We start from the raw sequence: 15,368 nt of genomic DNA on the forward strand, positions 1-15,368 counted from the left end.
TTTTTTTTAAATAAATGTAGCAATAACTCCGAAAGTATGGCATTTAGGTATAGGGAATATAACGGGAGAAATAATCAGTATTTCTTAAGGACTTCAAAACGAAAAAATATACAGGGTGCTTCATTTAAAATAAGAAATTTCATTAGATTTTCAGAAAAACGGAAAATCTGACAGCAATGCAATTAGCACTATAATATCGGCCGTATTAGAAAACCCTAACCCACCAAAATTTATAAAAATCGTGCAAGCCCTTTCCGAGATAATTGAGGGTTTCCATCCATAAAACTTACTCTGTATTATAAATATAATAATTCAACTACACTTCTGGAAGAAATTAATGCACCAGCTTAAAAATTAGTCATTTTTGATGTCTCGAATTTCCCAAACCTGCTTTCCAATTTAAGTGATTTTTTAATATGTGACAGCCTTAGTCTTTGACAATATCGCTGTAATAATATTGTTGCTAGACAGGTAAATTGTCATTGTATACCGAATGTAACAATAAAACTGTGTTTTTTAAGTTTACCACACCCTGTAGAATATTCTAACATTTATAAAATACTGAAATTGAAACCCAACTATAGCCTCAGGTTTTCTTAATATTCTGTTTGTTTTATTCAATCGCTTTGTTGCATAATAAAGAAGTCAACCTTAACAACTAGCCACGTTTTTCATCTTATTGTTATGTACTTGACAGTCTAGTCCATCTTGGTCTTTGCTTTCAGCTGAGAATGTTAGTAAAGCAGAAGTAACATCTGGTTTGATAATTTTTAGTTTTGCTTTTGTTTGGCTTCATTTTCCTTGGCAGGTTTTGTTAATGTACCTAGGTTTTTATTTATGTTTTTTTGTCTGAAAATGGTACGTTTTACATTATAGGGACTGCCATGTTATTAACAGTTTCTGTTGCTGCATTATGACCCGCTTCAGTACCCGTTATTCCAACATGGGATGATATCAATACGAATGTTATGTTTGCCACGTTTTTAGACATTGTATTGTTTTTTGTAGGCGGGTGACAAAGGTACTGCCTTCAAAAATAGCTACAGCAGCTACACCCTACACCTTTGCTGCTTTTGGGGGCATCACAGACAATTAGTTTGAAGTCTGGATATCTGGAGATTGTAGACTGTACCAATAAAAGTAACATTCAACGATTCCATAACCAATTGTTAATACACATCATCGATGCCTCTTGGTACAGATGCAACAAAAATTTCCCTAGAGACTTAAATATAAAGAGTGTTGACGATATTATATAGTCAAGGTCATTAATATCTAATATTAAGTTGTATGAACAGTCAGTCTGTGTCTGTATACGGCAGGACTGAACTTGTTCTAACTCCGCCTCAACATCAAACATATTAACAACAAAATATAATATGTATAACAGCCTTTACGCAGCCAAGATATAAACATTGTATTGGGGGATTTCAATGCCAAGGTTGGAAGAGGTAGTGAAGAAGATGTCGTTGGCAAGTTTGGTTTAGGAACGAGAAACGACCGTGGAGATAGAATGATTAGATTTTGTGTAGAAAAACAATTAGTAATTTCCAACACTTTTTTTGACTTGCCTAAGCGACGACTTTACACCTGGAAATCTCCTATGGACACTTACGGAAGAATAGTAAGAAATCAAATTGATTATATCTGTATATCAAAAAGATATAGAAATGCTATCTTGTCCTCCAAAACATATCCAGGAGCGGATGTACCCTCCAACCACAACTTACTAGCAGCTAAAGTATTACTTAAATTTAAAAAGATTAAAAAACCCAAAATATCTCCTAGGATCAGCAAAGATAAACTTTCAAATGCGGAAGTGAAAGAAATAGTAACCGATAAATTAGAAGATCAGTTTCAGAAATTGGGAAATAAAAATTCAGAAGAACAATTATGGGAGTCATGCAAAGAAACATTGGAAAAAGTCCAAGAAGACCATCTAATGGAAAATCAGCGTAGGAATAAGCAACAGTGGATGACAGAAGAGATATTGAATTTAATGGATGCAAGAAGAAAATATAAGAATGCTAATCTGACAGAATACAAAAAGCTAAACAGTATGATTCGAAGAAAAATAAGATCAGCTAAATCAGAGTGGCATAAACAACAATGTAAAGAAATTGAGAACTACGAGCGTATCTATGACGCATTCAATATGCACAAAAAACTGAAAGAAGTTGCAGGACTGAATAAAAAATGTAATCCTCCACTAATCGAAGATAAAAACGGAAAAATTATAATTGATATCGAAGGTCAACTAATACGATGGACAGAATATATAAAGGAATTATTCGATGATGAAAGAAGCGAACTAGAAACGCTAAATGACATAAGCGGTCCTCCAATATCTAAGGAAGAAGTGCAATACGCTATAAAGAACGCAAAAAACGGGAAGGCGATCGGACCAGATGGGATTTACGAAGAAACACTAAAGCTTTTAGGTGTCGAGGGCATTAAGATACTTACGAAATTGTTCAACTTAATCTATGAAAGCGGAAAAATTCCTAAAGATTGGCTTAAATCCTCATTTGTTGTACTACCAAAAAAACACAGAGCCACAAAATGCAGCGACTATCGCACCATCAGCCTAATGAGTCATGTATTGAAAACGTTTCTTAGAATCATTCATCAAAGAACATATAGAAAAATTGAGGAAAGAATCTCAAGTACTCAATTCGGTTTCCGCTGTGGCCTTGGAACGCGTGATGCACTATTCGCAACCCAAGTTTTAATTCAGAGATGCAGAGATGTAAATCATGACGTTTTCATGTGCGCGATTGATTTTGAAAAGGCCTTTGATAAAGTTCGCCATGAAAAAATGCTACATATTCTCAAAACTACCGGTCTGGACGGTAGGGACATTAGAATAATCGCAAATTTGTATTGGGGCCAGGCTGCATGTATTAGGGTTGCGAATCAGTGCTCTGAAGAAGTAAAAATCAAGCGCGGAGTTCGACAAGGCTGTATATTGTCACCAATGTTGTTTAATCTTTACGCTGAAACAATCTTAAATGAAGTCTTGGAAAACGCAAAAGAGGGAATACTCATTAATGGTATGCTTATGAACAATATCAGATACGCAGATGACACCTTGTTGCTGACTGGATCAATTGAACATCTTCAAGCGTTATTGAATCGAATGGTGGCATTCTGCGCGATATATGGACTCAAACTCAACGCAAGAAAAACAAAGTTTATGGTTATTAGTAAACAGGCAACCGTAAATAATAATAACTATAACGTAACAATCGGTAATGACTCAATTGAACGAGTAAGTAATCTTGTATATCTGGGTACTCATATTAATGAAAGCTGGAACCCTAGTACAGAAATAAAAAGTAGAATTGCCAAAGCAAGAACAAGTTTTATGAAATTTAAGAAAATCCTGTGCAGTCATGATCTAAATTTGGAACTTCGCATAAGAATGGTCCGATGTTATATATTCCCAGTACTACTTTACGGGGTTGAAGCATGGACACTGACAGAATCGCTTTTAAAAAACCTAGAAGCATTTGAAATGTGGGTCTACCGCCGTATTCTGAAGATCAGTTGGGTAGAAAGAGTCACAAACGAAAGGGTTTTGCAACGTTTGAATAAAAGTTGCGAAGTAGTGAACACGGTTAAAAGGCGCAAATTGGAATACTTTGGTCATATAATGCGTCACCCAGAAAAATATGACATACTTCACCTTGTCATGCAAGGTAAAATAATGGGAAAAAGAAGTGTGGGCCGCCGTACAACTTCTTGGCTTAAAAACCTACGCCAATGGTTTGGGAAAACTAGCACTGAACTATTTCGTGCGGCTGTAAATAAGACAATGATTGTTAATATGCTGCACAACATGAGAGCCAACGATCGACAAGCAGTCTCGGCACCTTAAGAAGAAGAAGATAACAGCCTTTGTTAGGGACCCTGTAGATGATCAAATTTGCTTAAGAAATGTGTTTGTAAAACTTCATGTTCTCATCAAAAACACACAACAACATGCCTCAAACACATCGGCATACTATCAAATAATTTGACAAACAAGTGAAATTTGATAAATAATTTGATCATTTATAGGGCTCTTAACATGTCAACAAAGCAAATTTCTTTTTACTGATGTTTCTTTTTGATACTTCAAATTTACTGATACTGATGCGTCGCCCTAAAACAAACAACTACTGACACCCTCTCATACCTGTATATAAAAATTATACCTCCTTTTATTTACGTAATATCCAAAGTGCTTCGGGCTATCGACTTCTATAATTTTTATCGTTGTATTTTTACTTAAAGATTTACTAATAATCGATTATAAAACCATTCTCTTAAAAGTATTTGTAAAATTAATTGTACTCGAATAAAATAGTCTTTCATATTCAACCACTTAGAAACTGGGTTCTCATCTTGAGGACAAGACACAGTCACCACATAATATATAATACATAGGTTTTTCTTATATGAAGGGTACAGGGAAAAAGGGGGATGTCAGAAATTTTTATTCTTTGTTTTAATAATAATTACTGGTTAAAAATGGGTTGTGCCATGAGATAACACTAATAATAAAATACCTATACAGGAGAAGGGGGAATGTCACTGTGTTACCGGTTAATTAGGGGGAATGTCAGTTGTGAATCAGGCAGAAATAAGTGAAAACACATTGTTTTCGGGGTGTTCCCACAAAGTAAATGTTCCAAACATATGATTTTGAAAAAAAAAATACCATCAAAGCATATCAATAATGTTAGTCTTATAACTTTGAAAATGCTGTGCTGAAAAATTCATCAAAAGTGTCATTCCTTCTTTTTTCCCTGTACCCTTCATATGTATATTTATTTCCTCAATATATTATTATTATTTTATTATGTACTGGATTATGATTGTTTTATTTTTGTTTAAGCAAAAATGAGAACTACGCCTCTGTCCTTACCTACGTCCCTTGGAAAACTGTGGTTGGCGACAGTATTAGCATTTCTTGTGCAAGCTACATTAGTAATTGTAGCTACATCACCAGATGAGACCAATTACAAAATAGACGATGACAATCTGCAGGTAAGTAAACATTCTAAGTAAAAGATATATTTCTTATTATTTCGAGTGATTATCGAATAGCACAAAAATATTAGCTTATTATTAATTTATTAGTACATACTAAATATGACAATCCCAGGATGATCACATTCTCTTCTCACATAATAAGGACGACTTGACGAGGAAACCGAAAGAGTACCAGCAAAGATCAAAACTGACCATAAACTTAAATATCCAAGAGCCTTAAATACAAAAAAAAACTGTAAAATAAAATACGGTTGAGTTTTCGAATATATGAATTTTACAAATAAATAGCAGATATCGAACATATTAAATTCATTCATTGGGCAAGCCCAGGGCCGGCGATAGCGGGCCTGTACGGGATGCACTGCAGGCGGGCGCCCCTGTTTGGGGGCGCCAGAATGAGCTTTTTTTCTGCTGGTGTTATGCAAAATACTAAAATAGAAAAATTCGTGTTTTAAATGTGGTTTAAATTCGTCATAATACCCTAATCTTTGTTTGTAGTTTTTAATATCACACATGTAAAATATATCTACAAAAATATGCAATGCCGCATAGAATTCTTACCATGTAGGAAGTAATATAATTTATTGGTCAAAGATATCATATTTCAACCAAACAACTCTTAATGAGAATGCTTTGTTTATTTTCTTCAAATTTCTTGCAAGTGGTTAGTTTTATATCAGCAGTTATAATGGGAAATGAATAATTTCTAGTAAAATAAACAAGATTGTGATACTGTTTTCTTGCCGCCTAACTGCGGTTACGTGGAAGAGCGCTTCTTAGCTGGTGTTTCTAGGAACATCATCTAAGAGCGAACGTCGCCTTTTGCTTTATAATAATTATTACTGTTTGTCCAGTTTGTATTTTTTTTGAAAAAAAAGCAATAAAGTCATTATTATTATTATCCAGATTTAGCCATACGGCTCACACTCCCACTAAGGGGAAAATTGACTCATCCCAGATACCTACGGTATCAAAAGGATTGAGCTCTGGTGGGACTCTTTCCGTGTTATCGAGCCCTAGGTGACTTGGTATGCAGGTGTATCTCCCAAAAATTTTCGTACGCATCTGGCCGTTGCGAGTAGTACTGCTTTCTGCATGGTCTTATAAAGATGTTCATTAAGACCCAGCTTTTTTATGCTTTCGAGGAGGGTCTTCGGAATGACTCCAGTAGTAGACATAATAATCGGTATCGTCTGGGTACTTTGCATTCTCCATTGTCTCCGTATTTGAATTTCCAGATCTCTGTACTTGGCGATCTTTTCTGTAAATTTAGTACGTAGATTATTGTTGTTAGGAATCGCCACATCAATGAGGGTTGTTTGTCTCGTTAATTTATTGACTAATACGAGATCTGGTCTATTATGCGCCACTGTTTGTTCTGTGAGCACAGTGCGGTCCCAGTATAGCTTGTAGTTGCCATCCTCAAGCATACTCTCAGGGACGTATTGATAATATGGGAGATGGTCGGTTTGGAGAAGTTCCAGCTTGATAGCTATCTCCTGATGAAGGATTTTTCCCACTGCGTCATGCCGTTCCTTGTACTCAGTTGCAGCAAATGCCTGGCAGCCCCCTGTAAGATGTTGGATGGTTTCTTGTGCTTGACATCCATATCGGCATCTGTCGTGTTGAACATGAGGGTCTTTGATGATATATCTCAGGTAATTTCTGGTTGGTATAACCTGATCCTGAATGGCTAGTAATGAGCCCTCCGTTTCAGGGAACATCTTTCCTGATGTCAACCAATAGTTCGACGCTCTATTGTCGACATAGTCTTGGCTGACCTCATTGGGATGTCGCCCGTGCAGAGGTTTACCCATCCAGGTGCGCAGTTTTTCGTCCTTAGTAAGGTGGTTTATGCGCATTTCTGGTTCCCTCAGTTTGATCGGTGTTGTGTCATCTACTGCGCAAATTGCGCGGTGTAGAGTAGATGTCTCAGCCTGCATCTGAAAATAAGTTCTTAAATTAGCAATATGTTTATCTAATTGCTCACCTATATCCATAAGTCCTCTTCCTCCTAAATACCGGGGTAATGTCGTTCGTTCTACTGAACTTTTAGGGTGGTGTTTTTGTGCCTTTGTGAGGTGTGTTCGTACTTTTCGCTTAAGATTTTCTATATCCGTTTTTGTCCACTTAACAATACCAAATGAATAGCTAAGCGCGGAACAAGCGTAGGTGTTTAGTGCCTTAAACAAATTTTTACTGTTAAGCTGTGAACGAAGCAGCTATTTTACCCTTCTTATAAACTCAGTAGTTATCTCAGTTTTCATTTGGTTATGGTCAATTTTCCGCGCCTGCTTTACTCCAAGATATTTGTACATATTGTTGTCGCCCATGGCCTCGATGTTCTGGCCATTTTGCATATCGAATCCACCGGGCTGTACCTTTCCTCTGACTATATTCAAAACACGGCACTTGTCTAGACCGAACTGCATACTAATATCAATAGAGAATGTTTCTACAGTTTTTAACATCTCTTCTAGGTGTTCTCGAGTGGAAGCCATTAATTTCAAATCATCCATATACAACAGATGATTGAGCTTCGCTACTACAGTATTATTGCTTTTAATGCTAAAACCTGAGTCAGTGGAGTTTAATAGCTGGGAAATGGGGTTCAAAGCTAAACAGAACCACAGTGGACTCAACGAGTCTCCTTGAAACAGGCCCCGGTTGATTGCGATATTTTCGGTTTCGATATTGTTTTCACCAGGTATTTGGAGGTGAATTTTAGTCTTCCAATCTCTCATTATATGTCTTAAAAAGGTCACTATGTTATCATCGACTTTGTATATTTTCAAAATATTTATTAGCCATTCATGCGGTACTGAATCAAAGGCCTTTTTATAGTCAATAAAAGCAGTAAAAAGGTTCCTTTTTTTAGTGAATGCCTGGTTAGAAATGACTGAGTCGATGATAAGCTGTTCTTTGCAACCCATGGAAACCTTAGCGCATCCTTTCTGTTGAGGCTCTATGATATTGTTTAGAGCACAGTGTTGGTAGATACGCCGGGTTACACAGGATGTGACCAATTTATACAAAGTTGGAAGACAAGTAATTGGGCGGTACTTGGATGGATCTTGGGTGTTATTTTGATCCTTGGGTATTAAATAAGTAGTTCCCTGAGTTAGAAATGATGGTAATTCCTGCGGATTAGAAATAACATGATTAATTAATGTTGATAAGCACTCATGAATACTCCAAAACTTTTTAAGCCAGAAGTTCTGAACTCCGTCTGGTCCAGGAGATTTCCAGTTATGAAGCTCATTGATGACATTTGAGACTTCTTCAGTCGTGAATGGTTCGTAGTTAGCAGTGACGTAGTGGTGACAGTTGTGCGTCGTATCTTCTATCCAGCCAGCATTGTTGTTAAAAGCAGCTGGTGTGGAGAGTTGATTTCCCCAAAACTCATGAATCTCTTCTTGGCTTGGGTAAGACTTGTCGACGCTTTCTACGGTGGAATTGAGTTTTCGGTAGAACGCCTTCTCAGAGTTCTCAAAAAGTGCGTTGTCACATTTTCGGTTGTTACTAACTTTATACCTTCTTAATCGTCCTGAATAGACGGAGAGTTTTTGTTTTAATGTATCCAGACATTGTTGGGCTGTGTTATTTTCTGGATCGTATCTCGAGTGTCTTGCAGTGCTCCGCATTATTTCTTCAGCTCTCTTAATGACTTTTCTACTTGTTACACCTCTTATATATTCTGTGACTTGACCAATATCCCTACGCAGTAATTCAATTTTTCCGAGAAGTCTTTTTTCCCAGGGTGCAATTCTGTTACCAGTCCTTCCGTTATTAGTACCCCGTCGTGTTCTGATCTTAACGCCCATTACATTAGCAATTGCTGTTGCTGCACAGTAGATTAGCATATGCAGATACTCCAATGTGTAGGCTTCTACGACATAGTTGGGTAGGACTTCAATGTTCACAATTTGTAACAGCGCACCTAGTTTCTTACAAGAGTTTATTCGTGGTAGCGGTGGTCTGCTAAGTGGATTTGTTCAATTAAACTCTTGTACGGCACGAGCCATTTCGTTTGCCAGACTCTCGCGCAACTCGTTGTTTTCCTGCCGTGTAATGTCAGGTTGAGCCTCTGGTATGGGAATCTCAGGAATCTGCTCATCAAGGATTTCATTAGGGACTTGATCTAAAACTAGCTCTTGGTTGTTAATCTCCCGTTCGATTTCGCTTTTGATCGTATTGCGTCTATCCTCTGGGATAAGGTTGTTTCTTATGATTACCCGGTATTGATCTGATACTCTTTGCTCCGATACTTGAATATCTGGGTACTCCCTGCAAAATTCGGCATACAGCTGTTGTCTGTAGCCGATCGTTTCTTGACCGAGGTTTGTCACCTTATAATAGAAGCGCAAAATGCTTTCGTTAATGGACACAGTCCATTTCATGCGCTGCCTCGGTCGTCCCGCTTGAGTGAACGCCGGCTGATGTTCCAGCGCAGCACCTTCAGCGAGTGGAGCACTTGCTGTTGTTTGGCTCGCTTGTGGTTGTTGTTGTTGTTGGGCTGTAGCTGGTTGTGTGACAGGGGCCCGCCTCCTCAACACCCTGCCACCGACGTCCCGCATGCTGTCACGTCCAGCGCCGGCTCCAGACGTGCCCTGGCGATCCCCAGGCAGCGATCCTAAACATAAATCAGAATTCTCCATATTAATGGGTGTGCATTTTATACCTACTGCCAGGTGTCAGTTTTTGTTCCACGGCAAGTATCCCTGCTACTCTCTGGGTATTGGCGCTACGAATACCCAGAAAGCATCCCCCATTCGCAGGGGGCCGCGCCTGATAGAAGAACTGACAAAAAACTCCCACAGGATTATTATATTATAACACAGAACTTATATTATATATACAGAACTTATATTATAAATATTAAAACACAGAACTTATTATTATTATTATCCAGATTTAGCCATACGGCTCACACTCCCTCTAAGGGGAAAATTGACTCATCCCAGGTACCTACGGTATCAAAAGGATTGAGCTCTGGTGGGACTCTTTCCGTGTTATCGAGCCCTAGGTGACTTGGAATGCAGGTGTATCTCCCAAAAATTTTCGTACACTTCTGGCCGTCGCGAGTAGTACAGCTTTCTGCATGGTCTTATAAAGATGTTCATTCAGACCCAGCTTTTTTATGCTTTCGAGGAGGGTCTTCGGAATGACTCCAGTAGTAGACATGATAATCGGTATCGTCTGGGTACTTTGCATTCTCCATTGCCTTCGTATTTGAATTTCCAGATCTCTGTACTTGGCGATCTTTTCAGTAAATTTACTACGGAGATTATTGTTGTTAGGTATCGCCACATCAATTAGTGTTGTTTGTTTTGTTAATTTATTAACTAGTACGAGATCTGGTCTATTATGGCCACTGTTTGGTCTGTGAGCACAGTGCGGTCCCAGTATAGCTTGTAGTTGCCATCCTCAAGCATACTCTCAGGGACGTATTGATAATACGGGAGATGGTCCGTTTGGAGAAGTCCCAGCTTGATAGCTATCTCCTGATGAAGGATTTTTCCCACTGCGTCATGCCGTTCCTTGTATTCAGTTGCAGCAAATGCCTGGCAGCCCCCTGTAATATGTTGGATGGTTTCTTGGGCTTGACATCCATATCGGCATCTGTCGTTTTGAACCTGAGGGTCTTTGACGATATATTTCAGGTAATTTCTGGTTGGTATAACCTGATCCTGAATGGCCAGTATTGATCCCTCCGTTTCAGGGAACATCTTTCCTGATGTCAACCAATAGTTCGACGCTGTATTGTCGACATAGTCTTGGCTGACCTCATTGGGATGTCGCCCGTGTAGAGGTTTACCCATCCAGGTGCGCAGTTTTTCGTCTTTAGTGAGGTGGTTTATGCGCATTTCTGGTTCCCTCAATTTAATCGGTGTTGTGTCATCTACTGCGCAGATAGCGCGATGTAGAGTAGATGTCTCAGCCTGCATCTGAAAATAAGTTCTTAAGTTAGCAATTTGTTTGTCTAATTGCTCACCTATATCCATAAGTCCTCTTCCTCCTAAATTCCGTGGTAATGTCGTTCTTTCCACTGCACTTTTGGGATGGTGTTTTTGTGCCTTTGTAAGGTGCGTTCGTACTTTTCGCTGAAGATTTTCTATGTCCGTTTTTGTCCACTTAACAATGCCAAATGAGTAGCTAAGCGCGGAACATGCGTAGGTGTTTAGTGCCTTAAACAAATTTCTACTGTTAAGGTGTGAGCGAAGCAGCTGTTTTACCCTTCGTATAAACTCTGTAGTTATCTCTGTTTTCATTTGTTTATGGTCAATTTTCCGCGCTTGCTTTACTCCAAGATATTTATACATATCGTTTTCACCCATGGCCTCGATGTTCTGGCCATTTTGCATATCGAATCCTCCGGGCTGTACTTTTCCTCTGACTATATTTAAAATACGGCACTTTTCTAGCCCGAAGTGCATACTAATATCATTAGAAAAAGTTTCTACAGTTTTTAGCATCTCATCGAGTTGGTTGCGAGTGGAAGCCATTAATTTCAAATCATCCATGTACAATAAATGATTAAGCTTCGCCACCACATTGTTGTTATTTTTGATGCTAAAACCTGCGTCTGTGGAGTTTAATAGCTGAGATAGTGGGTTCATAGCTAGACAGAACCACAGAGGACTCAACGAATCTCCTTGAAACAGGCCCCGGCTGATTGCGATATTTTCAGTTTCGATGTTAATTTCACCAGGTATTTGAAGGTGAATTCTAGTTTTCCACTCTGTCATTATATGCTCTAAAAAGGTCACTATATTATCATCGACTTTATATATTCTCAATATATCTATAAGCCATTCATGCGGCACTGAATCAAAGGCCTTCTTGTAATCAATGAACGCAGTAAAAAGATTCCTCTTTTTGGAATACGCCTGGTTAGAAATGACTGAGTCGATGATGAGTTGTTCTTTGCAACCCATGGAACCCTTAGCGCATCCTTTCTGTTGAGGCTCTATGATATTGTTCAGAGCACAGTGTTGGTAGATACGCCGGGCTACACAGGATGTGACCAATTTATACAAAGTTGGAAGACAAGTAATTGGGCGGTATTTGGCTGGATCTTGGGTGTTATTTTGATCCTTCGGTATTAAATAAGTGGTACCCTGAGTTAGGAATGCTGGTATATCCTGCGGATTAGAAATAACATGATTAATTAGTGTTGATAAGCACTCATGAACACTCCAAAACTTCTTGAGCCAAAAGTTTTGAACTCCATCTGGTCCAGGAGATTTCCAGTTATGAAGCTCTTTGATGATATTTGAGACTTCTTCAGTAGTGAAGGGTTCGTAAAGGGTAGTAATGTAGTGTTGGCAGTTCTGTGTCGTATCTTCTATCCACCCAGCATTGTTGTTAAGAGCAGCTGGTGTGGAAAGTTGATTTCCCCAAAACTCATGAATTTCTTCTTGGCTTGGGTAAATCTTATCGACACGTTCTACAGTGGAATTGAGTTTTCGATAGAACGCCTTCTCAGAACTCTCAAAAAGAGCATTGTCGCTTTTGCGGTTGTTACTAACTTTGTACCTCCTTAGTCGCCCTGAATAAACGGAGAGTTTTTGTTTTAATGTATCCAGACACTGATGGGCTGTGTTGTTTTCTGGATCATATCTTGAGTGTCTTGCGGTACTCAGCATTATTTCTTCAGCTCTCCTGATGACTTTTCTACTTGTTACACCTCGTATGTATTCTGTGACTATACCAATATCCTTACGTAGTAATTCAATCTTTCCGAGCAGTCTTTTTTCCCAGGGTGCAATTCTGTTACCAGTTCTTTCGTTATTAGTACCCCGTCGTGTTCTGATCTTAACGCCCATTACATTAGCAATTGCTGTTGCTGCACAGTAGATTACCATGTGCAAATATTCTAATGTGTGGGCTTCTACGATATAATTGGGTAGGACTTCAGTGTTCACAATTTGTAACAGCGCCCCTAGTTTTTTACAAGAGTTTATTCGTGGTAGCGGTGGTCTGCTAAGTGGGTTTGTTCCATTAAACTCCTGTACCGCACGTGCCATTTCGCTTACTAGGTTATCACGTAACTCGTTGTTTTCCTGCTCTGTATTGCCAGGTTGAGTTTCTTGTATGGCAAGCTCAGGAATCTGCTCATGAACTTCAACAGGGACTGGATCTTCAATTACAACATCGTTATGAATCTCCCGTTCGACTTCGCTTCTGATGGTATTGCGTCGAGTCTCTGGGATAAGGTTGTTTCTTATAATTACCCGGTATTGGTCTGATACTCGTTGCTCCGATACTTGAATATCTGGGTATGTCCTGCAAAATTCGGCATACAGCTGTTGTCGGTAGCCGATTGTTTCTTGACCGAGGTTTGTCACCTTGTAGTAGAAGCGCAAAATGTTTTCATTAATGGACACAGTCCATTTCATGCGCTGCCTCGGTCGTCCCGCTTGAGTGAGCGCCGGCTGATGTTCCAGCGCAGCACCTTCGGCGGGTGGAGCTCTTGTTGTTGTTTGGCTCGCTTGTGGTTGTGATTGTGGTTGGGCTGTAGCTGATTGTATGACAGGGGCCCGCCTCCTCAACACCCTGCCACCGACGTCCCGCATGCTGTCACGTCCAGCGCCGGCTCCAGACGTGCCCTGGCGATCCCCAGGCAGCGATCCTAAACATAAATTATGATTCTCCATTCTCATGGGTGTGCATTTTATACCTACTGCCAGGTGTCAGTTTTTGTTCCACGGCAAGTATTCCTGCTACTCTCTGGGTATTGGCGCTACGAATACCCAGAAAGCATCCCCCATTCGCAGGGGGCCGCGCCTGATAGAAGAACTGACAAAAAACTCCCACAGGTTATTATTATTATTATCCAGATTTAGCCATACGGCTCACACTCCCTCTAAGGGGAAAATTGACTCATCCCAGATACCTACGGTATCAAAAGGATTGAGCTCTGGTGGGACTCTTTCCGTGTTATCGAGCCCTAGGTGACTTGGTATGCAGGTGTATCTCCCAAAAATTTTCGTACACATCTGGCCGTTGCGAGTAGTACAGCTTTCTGCATGGTCTTGTAAAGATGTTCATTTAGACCCAGACTTTTTATGCTTTCGAGGAGGTTCTTCGGAATGACTCCAGTAGTAGACATAACAATAGGTATCGTCTGGATACTTTGCATTCTCCATTGCCTTCGTATTTGAATTTCTAGATCTCTGTACTTGGCGATCTTTTCAGTGAATTTACTACGTAGATTATTGTTGTTAGGTATCGCCACATCAATCAGTGTTGTTTGTCTTGTTAATTTATTAACTAGTACGAGATCTGGTCTATTATGTGCCACTGTTTGGTCTGTGAGCACAGTGCGGTCCCAGTATAGCTTGTAGTTGCCATCCTCAAGCATACTCTCAGGGACGTATTGATAATACGGGAGATGGTCCGTTTGGAGAAGTCCCAGCTTGATAGCTATCTCTTGATGAAGGATTTTTCCCACTGCGTCATGCCGTTCCTTGTATTCAGTTGCAGCAAATGCCTGGCAGCCCCCTGTAAGATGTTGGATGGTTTCTTGGGCTTGACATCCATATCGGCATCTGTCGTTTTGAACCTGAGGGTCTTTGATGATATATTTCAGGTAGTTTCTGGTTGGTATAACCTGATCCTGAATGGCCAGTAATGAACCCTCCGTTTCAGGGAACATCTTTCCTGATGTCAACCAGTAGTTCGACGCTATATTGTCGACATAATCTTGGCTGACCTCATTGGGATGTCGCCCGTGCAAAGGTTTACCCATCCAGGCGCGCACTTTTTCGTCCTTAGTAAGGTGGTTTATGCGCAGTTCTGCTTCCCTCAGTTTGATCGGTGTTGTGTCATCTACTGCGCAGATAGCGCGATGTAGAGTAGATGTCTCAGCCTGCATCTGAAAATAAGTTCTTAAATTAGCAATTTGTTTATCTAATTGCTCACCTATATCCATAAGTCCTCTTCCTCCTAAATACCGGGGTAATGTCGTTCGTTCCACTGCACTTTTAGGGTGGTGTTTTTGTGCCTTTGTGAGGTGTGTTCGTACTTTTCTCTGAAGATTTTCAATATCCGTTTTTGTCCACTTAACAATACCAAATGAATAGCTAAGCGCGGAACAAGCGTAGGTGTTTAGTGCCTTAAACAAATTTTTACTGTTAAGCTGTGAACGAAGCAGCTGTTTTACCCTTCTTATAAACTCAGTAGTTATCTCAGTTTTCATTTGCTTATGGTCAATTTTCCGCGCCTGCTTTACTCCAAGATATTTGTACATATCATTGTCGCCCATGGCCTCGATGTTCTGGCCATTTTGCATATCGAATCCACCGGGCTGTACCTTTCCTCTG

The 15,368-nt window shown here is 39.6% G+C and overlaps 1 protein-coding gene across 1 annotated transcript in view; it reads left to right on the forward strand.

Annotated features, from left to right (window-relative positions):
- The window catches only part of LOC114336294 (allatostatins MIP), a 709,306-nt gene that overhangs the window by 381,779 nt on the left and 312,159 nt on the right, over positions 1-15,368 (forward strand). Inside the window, exon 2 of the mRNA XM_050659891.1 lies at positions 4,883-5,034. Within this exon, the coding sequence (XP_050515848.1) occupies positions 4,888-5,034 (147 nt within the window). The 5' untranslated portion in view covers positions 4,883-4,887. The remainder of the gene's footprint in view (positions 1-4,882; positions 5,035-15,368) is intronic.

Source organism: Diabrotica virgifera, chromosome 8 (genome assembly GCF_917563875.1).
Source record: "Diabrotica virgifera virgifera chromosome 8, PGI_DIABVI_V3a".
Lineage (NCBI taxonomy): Eukaryota > Metazoa > Arthropoda > Insecta > Coleoptera > Chrysomelidae > Diabrotica > Diabrotica virgifera.